Consider the following 15,882-nt stretch of genomic DNA (forward strand, 5'->3'; position numbering starts at 1 on the left):
TTATTTTATATTTACTATTCTATCTTATTTTATAATTATATTATATTATCGGTATTTGACTATCCTATTTAAAGTTGAAAATATTCTGCACGATACTGATAATTGATTTTAAAAACTTAATTCGTATTCTTATTATGGCTTATATAGAACGTTAAGGAAGAAACAATAAAATGGAACAAAAACTTGTATCAATTGTTTCAATTAAAATTAAACGAGGAAAGTAATAAGCTTGATCAAACCAAATTTTAAAGGGAACGATAAAGAAAACGATCTAAACATACAGCAGAATGTTGACCTGGAAAATTTAATATTCTGTGTCGCGTTCGACTTTTTAATATTGGTTTGACACGGAGTCGCTTCTAGACTCTAGACAAGTTGAACTCGTAGCGCAGATCCTTTTTTCTTGCACGGATAATCGAAGCAGGCGTGTCCTGCCGGTTAATTTATATTTCACTTTCTACCGGCGAGCGTGTAGTTCTTGCAATGCTGTGCTCGATAGTTGCACGCTGTACTGCCTTAGTCCCGGTTTCCAGATAGATTTCGTTCCTTTTTCTTGCGAGTGGAATGCTCGAAGGAAAGGTATAGCAACTCGTCGCCTTTTCCCGATTACGGAAATTGCTGTTGCTAATCGAAGACACGCAAAACTTTCCCCTCTGGAAACTGGCATTTTATCGGGTTCAGATCTAATTAAACTGATAATTACCAAAATTCACCTTTCTCCAGAAACTTTAACTACAGATAGTAGAAATATTGAAAAATCTGCTTTGGTACCGTGAAGACCATTTATGACTGGCGTAGTAAAGTTCTTCAAGATAGAACATTTTATGGAAACGATGCACACTATAATATGTGCTTGGAAATTTTCTAAAACCTTGGACATTCGATACTTATTTATTCATCGTGCTTTCAAAATATTAATAAAATAATTTTTATCGATTATAAATCCTATAGTTATTATTTAACTTTCAGTAGAATTTTATTCTTTTGCCGAATCCCTAAACAAACAAGAATTATTTGAATAAATAGAAAAATTGTAAAATTCTAATTTTAATCGATTTCTTTCTAATTGAATTTAAAATGCAACTACTGATCGTGCAGATAGTCTGTTCTCTTAAAATAGATTTCAATGATACAAAGCTACTTATCAAAGTCGTTGTACATCGTTATTTATAGAATTGTACAAAAAATTAATTGTTTAGTGTATAAAAAAGAATTTATTATTAAACGCTTTGACAGTTTCGATAATTGTTGGAATTACCATCGAAAAATAATATTTTAATCCAAATTTATTTATAATATTTTCTTGAAGTGTTTTTTGTTTATTTAGGACGTTAATTATAAAAGAAAATAGTTAACATAACTGTTAACATAATTAGATGACAATGCATGTATACATGTATACATTTTCATGTATAAAATATCATTACAGGAGATGCTGTGAAATTAGATAAATCATTCGACACGTAACTTGACTAATCTTGATTTAGCTCGTTTAATTAACTTAATGAGCTCTAATGAATGTATTAACCTTATCCGATGGTTGTAGGTAAGAGGCAATAGTATGTATATGTATATGTGCGTACGTACATTATTGTACGTTTGGGACATTTGCATAGTTTGAATAAGAGTAATCGTTGCTTGAATCATTCAAATGTATCAATTTTCATTATAGTCCTGAAATGTGTTATTATTAGCTTGATCACGAAGAATCTGGTCTTGAAGTTACCACTTTCCCTCGCAGTCACGTTGCCCCGCTCTCGAAATGCAATTCCATATAAACGTACACGACATGAACTAGTGCGTAATCGTAGCTGTCACTGAACCAAGCTCCACCATATTAGATAATACTATGATTAGAACTTCGTGTTACACAATCGAATTATTTCGATTTTTTTTTATTATTATTGCTCCTTTCAATATTACTGCGTCAATGAGAATATTTGTAGAACAAAACACTTCACTGCCAAGGATACTTGCATCTTGCGAATGATCTACGAATTATCTACGAATTCCTCGAAGTTCCTTTTCGAATCGCTCGAGTTGAAAGTTATCTACGATAATTTTGGCAATAATTACACTCGGTACAAATCATTATCAATAAGGAAATTTATTTATTTCTTCCAATGAATATATCTATTAATAATAATGTTATAATTAACTGATGTATACCGGTGAAAGAATGAAAAACTCAATATTGCGTTGGTATGTCGTTTGAACTTTGTTTAGAATACCTTAAACACTGTAATTAGAAAGTATACGGCTCTTGAATCATTGTGTAATACAACCCTCTTTTGGATAGCAGGAAACGCTTAATAAACGCTTAATTAATGGGTTGCTACTCAATACGTTCAGTTAGCACTTCCTGATATTTAGAAGTATTTTCATATTACAATAAAATAAAATTAAAAATAGATGAAATTCAATAAAGAAATAAATGCTGACCATACAAAGACGAAATAATTAATTTGTATTTATAATCTTTTTGTAGGTTCTTTTGTTACTAACAGTTCCAGCGTGCTTGGCACAATTCTCGATACAAGGACCCAGTGACGGGAATCGAGTCGCCCAGGGTTTACGAATAGAGGAAGGGAAAGGAATCCAATACACAGATCAAAACGGTAGAAAGCAGATAAGATATCGATACCTACTACTACCACGAGAATAAAAATCTTTCTGCATAATTCATTGCTCTATTTTTCCGGCTGATACAAATTTACGATCAGATTTGCCCAACATCGTTTGTTAAAGCCTTGTCGAAGTACTTTAACATTTGTATTATAGTTTGGACATATTTCGCAAATTACTCTATAGTGTTTCAAATAAGCTGTTTTTTAATTAATATGTTCTTCTAATTTTTAATGAAACGAACATCGTTACATATTTGAATTAAAAGCGTACGTACATATATTGATTCAATTTAATAATTATTATTACTATAAATCTTTCTGGAAAATTCAAGAAGAGTTTGGCAATATATCTGCAAAAATAATCTACGAAAGTAATTGTCTTACTTTATATCTTTCTTTGTTTGGAATTATTCGTATAAAAATGTACTGAAATAATTTCGTAAAATAATATCTCATTGAATTTTTAAATATTAACTAAAGAATTACTTTATAAGAATTCAAATTTTCAAGTTGATAATGAAGACATACACAAGTATTAAGTACTTTTCTAATAATATTCGTGCAACAATATTACATGTATGAAGCAAGTAATGATCTCTCTAACTTAATTTATTTAAATTTTAACATATAATTTACCATGTTTAACCTTTTTATTTTACAGAATCAAACGAAGGTGGCTTTAGTATTACAGGCGCAACAGACGGTAACGCTCAAATACAAGGTGCTAGCGATGGTCATTCTAATTTTCAAATTCATGGTGCCAGTCGCGGCCCAGCGGAAAGTTACAATGTGCAAGGACCTAGTGCAGGGTCATACAACATCCAAGGATCAACGGATGGACATAGTCATTCAATTATTCAAGGCTCCTACGATGGTAATTCAGGGTCTGCGAAATCTCTTCAGTATAATGATCCCAGTGGTAAGTGAATCCATAGCGTTTTACCTCCATATTTATACTTGATAATTACTGTATTCATTTTCACTGTCACAATAATTAAAACATAAACGTAAAATATCAATTTTATGAAAGTAGTCTTTTATAATGTATTGAAAATCTGTGGAATGCTTTTTCCCGGAATAAGTTAATTTCAATCTAACACACGGAAGCAACAATGCGTAATGTCTTCTGAATAAGTCAAAAATTAAATTCCTTTTCTGCTTGAAAGGACTAAGAGTGAACTGGAGATCATTTGATCGACAACCACAGCCAAGAGCGCAGCAGACAGCACAATACTCGGAAGCTGCAATTGCAAGTGCACCAAGAGCGCCACATCGGCAAAGGGCTCATGCACCAAGGCAACCGCAACCACCACCACAACCCGAACCATTTGCTTTACAACAATCGAGGCCTTTGGATAATGCACCTACGCAAATCAAGCAACTTCTCCAATTGCAAGCACAACTTCCATACGTTAATATCATTCCTGAACCATATAGGTAATGTTTATATTACATAATAAGATAATACTTTTTAATTTCTCCAATTTCATTTTCGTATTTAGTTGTTTTAAAAGATCTAGAACTAGTACTGTGAATATTAAACACTGTTATATAAAGTATTATCAGTTGCTAGATGACGTAATAAGGATAGCTATCTTACATGTAATGTAATTATGTAATAGTATGTTAATGTGATATAATAGCGTCTCAATGTAATACAATGATATAATATTACTTATCTCAATCCAGTTTGATGATATAATAGAACCTTAACAGTATCTTAGTAGAATGATTTCTAGTATTATTTGTTGACGTATTGAATTTGGTATAACCAAAACATTTTATTTAATTTTTTTTAAAAACGAAATAAATAAGAAGATTAAATAAACAAAGGAAAGTTGTGATCTATATACATATAATACATTGTAAATATTTTTGTAGATATGAAAATTTGTTAGCATCACAAGGTAATCAACGAGCTGAGTATCAACCTGAATATCAACCTGAGTATCAACCTCGCTATCAACCCGAAGCCCAAGAGGAACCGGCCCCTTCACCACGACGACCAGCTTATCGTGGTAAACCACGTGGTCCGCCTAGACAGAGGCGACAGGCGCCACAATACAGACCGGAAGCTCCTGCTGCACAGCAACAGCAACACCGCAGACTTCCGCAACCACCGGCTGAACCTCAAATTAAATATAATCCCAATCTTCCGCCTCAGCTTCAACAATTATTGAAATACCAGGCCGAAACTCCGTATATCAACTTAATTCCTGAACAATACAGGTAAATTGAATATTTAACTAGTAAAATTATCCATGTTACTTAATACTAGGATTCATTGATTACCCTTGTATATCATTGTATTGTATATAGGATAATTATGCAAAGAAATGTCAATTGGCCTAGTAATATTATATTATCCTACATTTAATTGGACTAGTTGACTAATGTGAAGTTCTAACCGGTACCTATAGTCACCCTTTTCAATGGCGAATAAATTCAATTGATTACCTCTCGTTCAAAATTTCAATTAATAATTACAAATTAAATTATGTTGAATTTTTATATACTTTCTTATTCTAAATTTTTTCGTATACTTGCCACTATACATCTAGCTCTTGATATTGCATTGCTATAATTACTCTTGAATAATAACTCTGAATTTAATCACCCTTAAATTAAACCAGTAATAAAAGAATTAATAGTTTTACGAAAGAATTAACTTTTAGATTTAATCCTGAGCCAGCCGCCCGAATGCAGGTAGAGCAGGTCCGTAACTACTACCAAGATCTTTTAAGACAGCAACCAACATCTCCTACCGTACACACAGTACCGCCAGTGGTCGCGCCTGCTCCACAACGAATACGAGGTCCACCACAAGATCCGCAATCAGGTTCAGCATATTCTAGACCAAGAAGACAAGCTCCACATCAACGACAGCTACGACCGCAACAACTACCAGCTGAACCAGTACCACAATATTCCACCAATGTTCCTGGTCAAATTCAGAGTTTATTGAAATACCAAGCACAAATTCCTTATAACATTATCGCTAATCAAATCGATTATCGTCTTGACAAGCCATACGTGCCTCAACCAATTAAACCTACTGGCGCTCCAGAAGTTCAATATCAACCTCCAAATCAATATCAAAGTCAAAGTCAATACCAAGGGCAGAGTCAATATCAAGAACAAAATCAATATCAAAGTCAAAATCAGTATCAAAATCAAAACCAATATCAAAGCCAGATTCAATCACCAGACGCGTACCAAGGTCAATCAAGTGGATACAGCCAAGTCTATGCATCGCAGTCACAGTATACTCAGGCTCAATTTGGAGCACAAGAACCTGAGCATGGAGTTCGTCCTGTTACCGAAAGACAATATTGAAGATAATCGTTGGTTCAATTAAGTTGTATCTTCTATATTTGCTTTTGATTCGATATTCCGTTTTATTTTTAATTGGTCGTTTCAATTATTTGGATCGATGTCTTTACGTTTCGCACGTTGGAAAAGATTGTCGCCGATGGATTCTAGATTTTCGGTGCGATTACAAAGATAGAGTTAAGGTACTTGATATCAATTTATTTGTTATTCCGTTGAAGTTTCATTATTAATTTCGAATTTACGTTGAAAGAATGAAAACGTTTATTCTGTTGATTTAAATGTTAGTTGTTTGATAACAGTTATTATAAAAATTGGAATTGTTGGAATTGATATTTTCGATTGACTCAGAATTGAATTTTAAACTGAATTGCAATTGAACTTTAAATTAAACGTTTTTAATTCTTTGGTTGTATAAGAAAAGTGTATTTTGCCGCGACAATATTTTTATCAATGTCAGATTCGTTTCACGTGGTATGCAATTACAGAGAAATCAACGCTGTCGCTGCGATTGCATTTTATTTTATATACTTAAGTTACTCGTGAACTGAAATACTCAGATAATATTATATTCTACATGTTAAGAAGTAATTTGTTTTTGTTTCAGAAAAGTTTTCTTCTATACTCATTGAAAATAGCATATCTTTAATTATTTTTAATAATTAAAAAGTTACAGTATTTATACTAACATTTTCTGTCAAATTTTATTTAATCAGACATTTATAACAATAGCAGCGATGAATACATATTTACTCGTCGAAGGAAGGAGCTTTTTGCTTGCTTTTACAGTTTGCTATACTCGAAGTAATATTTATTTCAACATACGATATTGTTTTCTATTTTGTTACTTATGTCATTAGTTGCTTGTTTATGCAAATTTATATTTTTATGACCACATCTGAGTAAACGAAACATAAATACAGTTCTGTTCCATCTTTCAAATAATATTTTAATGAATATTGTATATTTTTTAAATATTTGTATATTTTTTCGCATAATATTCTCTGCATTTTTGGATTTTTAAATTCTCGTAAATGTATAAATATCCGCAGTTAGTAATTGTGGTCGGTGATATGTATTTTTAACATATTGTATTGAAATTTTAGATGTATCTAAATTTCACCTATAGAAATCGAACACTGCATCACAAAATATTCGACGTTTCTCTTTCGTTTAACGACGTCAGAACACTCAATAGTAATTTGTAACAACCATGAAATGGAATGAAAGAAAAGTATTGCTATAACGGAAGTCATTTGGTGCTCCATCAATTTTTACATACGGAAATATAAGCGGAATATACACAGTTCCCTGTTATATGCAATTTCCGGTGAAAGAAGAAAAAATGAAAGTAGAGCGCCATATTGTGAATTCCTTTAAGGACCTATTGCATTGCGATTTAACGCATAAATACGTGGTCTTCGATTAACGACAATTATTGTGATTAAATTCAACGATCATTATTCAATAAGCTTGTCTGTTTTTATAGTTTTTATATTTCAGCGTTTTCTAATAAAATATTTTTCACTCAAACGTATTTCAATTAATTGTTTCAATCGATGTGACTGGCCAATCATTTAGATTATAATTGTACGCGAATGAAACGAATGAAATGAATTTCGTGGTCAAGTTTACAAACATGAATCCTTGTAAGTTTAATTATACTATAAGACATAAGTACATATAATTAAAATCATGGACAGATAGTTATTCAATCGTAATATTATACTTATGAATGTATAATGTAACGCATTTTAAAGATTACTTTAAATAATGATGATCAAGTTTACCACAGGAATTATATTTCGATGCGCTAAATCGCACGAGGTTTCATATATCCGGTTTCGCATATGATCCACTTTCACTCGAAGATTTTCCTTCGAACGTGTAATCTACTTAACCCAATCATCCTCGCGATTTAATCAAGTTAATCTTTTTGACCTCCAATTTTTAAGAATGAAACAGACACAAAGTAGCAGATTTATTATTCACGAGTATATACATAATGATGTTTAATTATTAGCGAATAAAATTGGAGCGTTTTGCATAGTGTTAGATTAGACAAGAAGTAGAACGGTGAATGTAGAACATTAAGGTCAATTGTTTCCGCGAGCAAGTTGTTCAGTCATCGATTAAATCGTGGCTTTTTTTATCGAATATAAAATGTCTCCGTAGAAACGGTTCACTTTATGCGAGATATTAATACGGTCGACTTAGGAATACGGAAGTGACCGATGCATATGCTTCCTGCAATCGGTAGCTTTACCGTTACGTGACTAGAAATACGTCTTTTACCTACCATGCACATGTTTTATTCATTTGTGACTTATATTTACGTCGATGTTAACTTTTGGTTTATTGGAAATAGATTTTATTCGATTTCGTCTTAATCCTATGTTTAATAAGATAGCCTATACTAAGATATAGAATTATGTGTTATTGTTAAAATAAGAGAAAAATAGGAAAGAATAGGTATAAATTAGAATTTGGTAAAGCACTTAAACAATAATAAATTAAACTCAAACAGAAAACAAAAATAGAGGCAAGAAGTGCATAAAAATTTGTACGTAGTGTTTTATTAAATTAAAAGTAGATACACAATCATATATTCACAATTTTTACATTAATATAAATTATATGTGATACTTATGTAGATGAAAAAATTCATTTTTTAAATATCATCTCTTTAATAGCTTTATTTTCATCAAAGGGTACCCATGGACAATTTTTAAATGTCTATTTTCCTTACTATTAATGTTGTAAGTAGGAACTGAACATTAAAAGTCTTGTATTATTCCATAAATTGTGTACTCTGTTTTAAGTTAGCAATTTAATTCTTATTCCAGTCGATTTGATTTCTTGACTTTTCTGCCAAATCAAGTCCCCTTTATTATTTTTTCTTTTTACAGTTCGGTTAATCACCGTCAAGTAAATTCCAAAGTACGGTAAAGTCAATCACGTTCGAAGAGAAAAGCCGATCAAACGACTTTTACGTAACTTTAAATTAACCTCTGATATACTACGCACTCAAGAAAAGCAGTTCTGGTTTCCTAGCGGTGTAACGAAGGTTTTCCAGGAAAAGTTCATTTAAGGGAGCTGACATTTTGATAATGTAACCTAAATTGAAACCTTGTATGTGGTTGAGGAATATATATCTATATAGTGGCAGACAAAAGAAAGTTTAAAAAGCAAATAGTGCGATAAAACAACGTTATTCTACACTTGGAAGGGAATGCTGATTGACAAAATTTAATATTGACGATATTGACACATCAAATTTAAACTTAACGATACTCATAAATACAAGTAACTTTCTTTAGCTTGCCATAGAATCTAGTTTAATTCGAGTAATCTAATTTGTTGCTGTTTAATAATCTTACTTTTTCTATAATGTTATAATTAGAACACGGTATTTATAGATCTCATTTATTAAAGACTAGCTGTTCATATTAATATCCACGTACTATCCATAAAAGTACCCATGGCATGTTCAAGTAACACTACAAAATGCGAAAACAACAGCCACACAATTTGTGTTACGGGCGAAATGCTAATAATAATAATTATCTATATATGACTTTTACATTTTAATGGCAGCAACTTTCTCGTGACTCTAGATTTTTATGAACGAACGACTGATAGATATTACTTTGGACACAACACGATTACGGACACTATTTCCCAGCATAATAGTGCGCGAAATAATAATTAATACTAAAATTGTTGAAAGCACTACAAAACAAGCTTTATTAACATCACACTTTTCTTAAGAAGATCGTATAATAATTTTATACATATGTATTTAAAAAAAAAATTTTTTGTAGTTGATACAACACTAATAAGAAAAAGCAGAATTCTTGAGAAATAGATACTTTGTACATTGAATCAATATGATTGGAAAAAGTGAGCATCTAATTTCCTCTTTGAGAATACGTAATTGTCGCCGGAAAAACTTTTCGTAACGCATTTTAATAATAGTTGGCAGGTATATATTAGAAAAGAGAGATACTAGTTCCTCATCATAAATCACATAGTAAAGTAAGCTACATCGTATAATACTAATTAATACTGATTTTAATTACTACTAACAATTCAGCCATTCAAAAGTCACATTGGTCAGTTGCATAATTTAAAAAGTAGAGAAAAATGAAGACACGACAAATACTGCTTTTCCAAACCCACCTTGCAATTTACTATTATTTATATCATCTCCTGATTATAAATAAATTTTTGGAAATAAATCATTAATTTTTGAAACATTGAATATTGATCGTGTACGTAAGTAACGATATTGCAAACACGTATAAGAAATGAAATTGTTCACTTTGTCTTCTGAGAAATTTAATTATTAACATTTTGTGGCAAATAAACATTGCAGAAGAAAAAAAATAAATTATACACAATCTTCGATTCTTTTACTTTTAATAAAATTTTCAATGACCTTTGACACAGTATCTGTGACACAGTAACAAGTAATTATCCCTCTGCCATCACACTTCAATAACTTCAATGAAATATCTAGTGATCCTTGACCAAGTGGAAAATAATCGATTTAAATGGACAATAACCCATCATTAAGCGAGGCATAATTTCAAATGGAATCGTCACAGTTCCAGGTTTTCTGGTACACCTAGTCGAATTACTTCCTGGGTAACGGCGACAGAAATATTGCATACCGTTCATATGAGCCGCGTTTGTTACGTGACGAACGGGCGGGAGACCTGTATGATGGAGAAAAAAATTTCAGTCGAAACCAACCAACCGTGAAAGTTAGTGGTTGGCCGGACCATTTACCCTGGAAACGGTCGCCCATATAGAAGTGCGTCGCGTTGCGGCCGCCAGTTTCGTTCAGCTCCTATCCCGAATTCGCCTACACCTTCGACATGAAGTTCCTTGTGAGTACAAATTGATCTTTTGTATCTTTTCCTTTCTAATTTAAGATATTCTTCTCTATGTTTAGTAAAATTTTATGCTTTCTTAGTAAATACACTTTCTTACATATATTTTTTTGTATTGATAAAGATAAATTGGAAGCTTAAAGATAAATTTAATGAATTTTAATTGTTTTGTCATGTTTTGTCTGAAAAATTAAACAAATGTTTGCTTTGCTTGGCGAATTTTTTTCCTTACGTTGATTTATTTCTTTCTAAGTGATAATGAATTAGTAAAAATAAATAAATTATGCTTTGTTGTTATTATCACGTATATACTATCTGTAAACATTTAAGCAATACTTTTCTATGTTTAGCAAATCCATTTTTTTTATATATCCTTCTTACTGTAGTTAGTAAAGATAAATTAAGATTGTTTGAAAAACGTTAATTATGTTTTGCTGCCGTTCTTATAAGTATGCTTTATGTGGATATTTTAGTCTTACTTCAGTTTAGATAAAGGATGAATAATGTGAAAATTATTTTATACAGTGCGTGTTTCTCCTATTTTTCAATTTCATGTAAAGATAAATTTTCTCTCAATGAAGTGGAAGATTAAGAAGATTGATTTATCTATTCCTGTGACAGCTTAGAAATTTATTACTCATTGTATACACAGTGGAAGTTAATTCGTAATTAATTTTAGTAAATTGGTATAGAGTAGATCTTAATTATAAATCTCAGATAATCAATTATAAGTTTATTGTTTTCTCACATTCTCGTCAGTCAACGAGGAATTGATAAATATCATTTTCATTCATGACAATTTAATTTATTATGTGAATGAGATTAAACCTAGATTTTCAAGTTGAATAAGTTTAAAATAACTAACTAATGATGATATTGACAGAGAATTGATAAATATCGTTCACCTAAAACTATTGCATATTGCACCCATTGAAATGTATAACAGTTAAAAAAAAGTTGCTTATCTTCTACTTAATTATTTAGTCAATTAAATTATCACAATAAGGAAAGACTAAAACATCATTGGTATATAAATTCATACCCGATTATATAGCAGTTCTCGTTGAAAGTTACTTGACCTACATTATCTTCCACAAAAATCTATTATCACAAGCGAGAAATCGCACCACTACATCGTTCGAAAGGTGTGTATCAGGCATTTACTGCTTTCAGCCTTTTCCTTCGTGAAAAGTTACTTTACTCGTATTGTTTAAATTATGTAAATGTCTACAAGTGTGCAATGGTGTGTATCGCGAGAGACTGGCAAATTGCATTAGCCAGCTTTCTCGATCGTAAACTCAATTTTTTCTTTTATCTTTATCCGCAATTTTCACATATGCACGCATTTTTATGACATTTAGGAGAAATGATTTATCCTTGTATAATTTTCTATTTTACTGTCAACACGTTCATCTCTCCGTTACAAGATGCGAAGTGAGTCGTGTTAGAGAGTAAACTTTTGTTGTTCCATAGATACGTTCAATGTTTATCTTCCGCAGTAAAGCTGTTAAATTATTCATTTTACGCTAATTATAAGTAGTTTCGAAAGTAATGATAATAAATAGTATAAAGCGACGAACAAATCTTCGTTTAATTATAAGAGATATTTAATTGATTTCGATATATTTTTTTCCAAAATTGCGAGTGAGGCCATTTAGTTAAGGTAGTTCTATGATTCATTCAAGATGGATATTAACAATTGTTAAAAATTGTAGGTTTTAATATTGGCCGTGGTGCCTATTTATGCTACTGGTGATGTGTTTGGTGACCTTTTGGGACAAGAATTTCAATACGCTACCATTGGTAAATTATATACTTTGTTCTTTCAACGATAAATTCACGAATTATATCATATTTCTGATTACATTTTTGCATCTTCTTAATAAGATTGTAACAATAGTTGTGTGTAAATATTCATAGTATTTTAGTAAAATTTCATTGCTTTTAAAACATGTTAATTACAACAAACCTGTACTTTAATAGTCTGATCTTTCAGCTCTCGTTCCTTCAGTACCTATATTGATCTATATCGTTGTAGGAATTTTACTTTCACTCTCAATTCACCTTTACCCAAATCCTTCGTTGACTGTACACTCTTATGTCATACCTTAACCTCAAGTATTTAGCTATTCCTTGCATTACTAACATTCAAGTATCAATTACTTGTTAGAAATATTCACATCAAGTTTCTATTCCAACATTATATTATGTCAGTTTGATGTTTTATTATTCGAGCATTATATTATATTATATTAAATCATAAACGTTTGTGCAAACTCATTATTCCCATAGACATAACGAAGGAAACGAAGCAGAGATTCGTTTCGTCCACTAAATATTATAACGGGTATTATAGCTTGAAAATTTTACAAGATTTCGCACATTGTATGCATTGTCTTCATTTTTAGCTTTTAACTTACGAGATAAATTCTTCGTTTAACAATAACTGCAGCCATCTCTTTTGTATTTCGTCCTCTTCTCGTACAATTTTTCCAGTCCACCATCGTAATTCTAACTTCTCAAATTGAAAATTTTCAGACCACGTTCGCGACAGAAGGCAAGCTGGTCACTTACGTACAGTGAACCAAGCACCAGCTCAGATCCAGCAACTTTTACACGCACAGCAATTTCGTCCACCCGTAGTGCCAGTTCCGGCGCAACCAATTCCAAAATTGGGACCAGCTCAGCCTAGCCAACCTCAGCAGCTATCGCAGGCCCAGGTCTCGCAATACCGGCCGCAAGTGCAATTTGCTTCTGGCGTTCAGCAACCAGACTATAGATCAATTCCATTGGGCGGCGGCCAGAAACCAATTCTTCCACAGCAACCGCAGTATCGCCCTCTTCCTCAACAAAATTTTAACGCCGCGCCGCAGTACTCGTCCAAATTACCACCACACATTCAACAATTGTTGCAATTCCAAAACAATCTGAGTAACTCAATCCCTCGAAGAGCGTAATCAAACTTGGAAGGTGGTTGCAAGATTGCTGTATAGAACTTTTGTTTGGTCATGAAAAGTGATATTTTTGGTTTTTATTTGAAAGTCGTTCTTTTGCATGATAACTGATTTTTGTATATTTTTTTCTTGTTAAAAGGTTTGAAAGTAAAAATTTGAATGTTCAGTAGAAAATAAAAGAAAGCGAAGTAGAGTGTTTAGCAGATTTGGTTAATTATTTTTTGACAGGATTCATGAAATTATTGGTAAATTGAGTATAGGATTTCTTAAGATTTTTAAATGTTGGTTTTGAATGCTAAATATTACAGATGTTAAGATATTTTAGGTTGTTATATTGGTATTTGTAAGATAAAGTAGTACAGAATTGAATGGTAATTCAATGGAAAATAAAGAAGAAATACCGTAAGATAGAAATACGATTAAAGTTAAACATATATGGTCTATTTTACATATCTCCTTTCAATTTGATCCTTATCACCAATAGGTATCATAATGTTTCTTTTTCTGATATAGAACAGAACTTGATTTAAATTTTTGTCTAGTTAAGAAAACAGTTAAATACTTAGATACACTGATAATACCAAGAAATACAAACCACTTCTTTATAATTTCATTTTTATATCTCATAAACGGGCAGATGAAAAGATGTGTTTTCCTCTCGTATAATATCAAGTGTAAATTAAATTGACGTTCGTAAACTAATACACATTGTTCATATTTCAATAGAAAAAAGCCGACATTTATCATTTTGATAAACGTATCTAACGATACCATATATTCTATGGTTAACCGAACAACAATTTACCATCGCGACAGAACTGGACTTAACCAAGCGAACCGAGGGGGTTCAAGATGGTATGGCATTACGTCAAATTACGTCGTTAAACGCACCGCTTCGCATTAAGCGCACTCAATTCGTCACTCGAGAAATCAAGGTATCATCGCACCGATGGATCCGCACAAGGGGCGGGTTTTCAGCTTTCCGGGACGTGACAGGGTAGACGACAACCCCCTTGTCGTCGCCCTTCGTTCGCGCGACAACCCACACGTTGCAGTCTCCGTTAGAGAACAGCCCTAAACTGTGACCGTACCGCAGTCACACCACCCTGCCCCGATTTTTACCTTCGTGCATGCCTTGAATACATCCCCTGGATGGACTCACCGACAAACAGGGAAGAGGATTAGCGAGTCCATTAAAGTCGCGGACTCTATTATCCAAAGGGCACGGCCACGGTGACATCAACCGCCTGCCAGTGGCGTAGAACGGAGTTTACTTCTTGTATTGATATTTCTTCTCCTATTTTTCTTGTATTATTTCTTTTCTTTTCTTCTTTTCGGGATTTTAGTTTCTTTGTACCTTTTAGTATGTTTTGTATCGTTATATATAGAGTTGCTGGAAGTGGTTTTGTTATAGTTTAGTAGTTTAGATATAGTTATATAGTTATATAACTCATATTCTCCAGTTGTATAGTTTGTTATAGTGTTATATGGTGTTTATATGGTGTAGTAGTATAGGTTTTATTTTTGTGGTTTCCTTTGAAAGATGGACTAGATTTTGTTTGTATATTAAGTTTGCTCTATATTACTTATATTTTCCCATTTTAATTGTAGTTCCTTAACGGTAATAATGTAATATTTAAAATGATGATAATGCAACGAAACGATAAAGTCTTTGAATGTTCGTTAGCTATTTGTGAAAAATATATTGCGGGGAAAAGAATAAATATAATAAATTTATTTTGACATTCGATATGCATATACAAACCATATACTATGAAGTGTAAAATCTTCGAATTACTCGGACAAATTTTATAAAATATAAGCTTGCACATATATAAAAAATACTAATTATAATAAAATAATGTTTTAAATATTTAAACTTCATAAGACTAAAACCAATAGCTATATGAGCGAACTAAAATACATTTACGTGAATGACAGTAACGCTAACAAGATAGGAATCAAAAGTTCGATTAAGTTGCGCACGTACCATACAGTTCAAGCGATGCGTTTCTCGTCTTATATTGAAGCGATTCTATTCTATTCTATTTTTTTTTTTTTTTTTTTTTTAGA

The 15,882-nt window shown here is 31.9% G+C and overlaps 2 protein-coding genes across 2 annotated transcripts; both read left to right on the top strand.

Moving 5' to 3' along the window:
* Positions 1-2,479: 2,479 nt before the first annotated feature.
* On the top strand, positions 2,480-6,343 carry LOC100740065 (ataxin-2 homolog; the record flags this gene model as incomplete). Its single annotated transcript, XM_033322840.1, is given in 5 exon segments — positions 2,480-2,618; positions 3,289-3,546; positions 3,794-4,064; positions 4,509-4,856; positions 5,303-6,343. Coding segments are annotated over 5 exon segments (1,677 nt in total), but the record flags the coding sequence as incomplete, so codon positions are not given.
* A 4,411-nt stretch (positions 6,344-10,754) lies between these two features.
* On the top strand, positions 10,755-14,198 carry LOC100740189 (cell division protein ZipA-like). The gene is made up of 3 exons (XM_003492339.4): positions 10,755-10,852; positions 12,571-12,658; positions 13,394-14,198. Exons 1-3 carry the CDS (start codon positions 10,841-10,843, stop codon positions 13,810-13,812), a joined length of 519 nt encoding a protein of 172 aa, XP_003492387.1. The 5' UTR covers positions 10,755-10,840; the 3' UTR covers positions 13,813-14,198.
* Positions 14,199-15,882: the final 1,684 nt, after the last annotated feature.

Source organism: Bombus impatiens, unplaced genomic scaffold (assembly GCF_000188095.3).
Source record: "Bombus impatiens unplaced genomic scaffold, BIMP_2.2 scf_0673, whole genome shotgun sequence".
In the NCBI taxonomy this organism is placed as follows: Eukaryota; Metazoa; Arthropoda; class Insecta; order Hymenoptera; family Apidae; genus Bombus; species Bombus impatiens.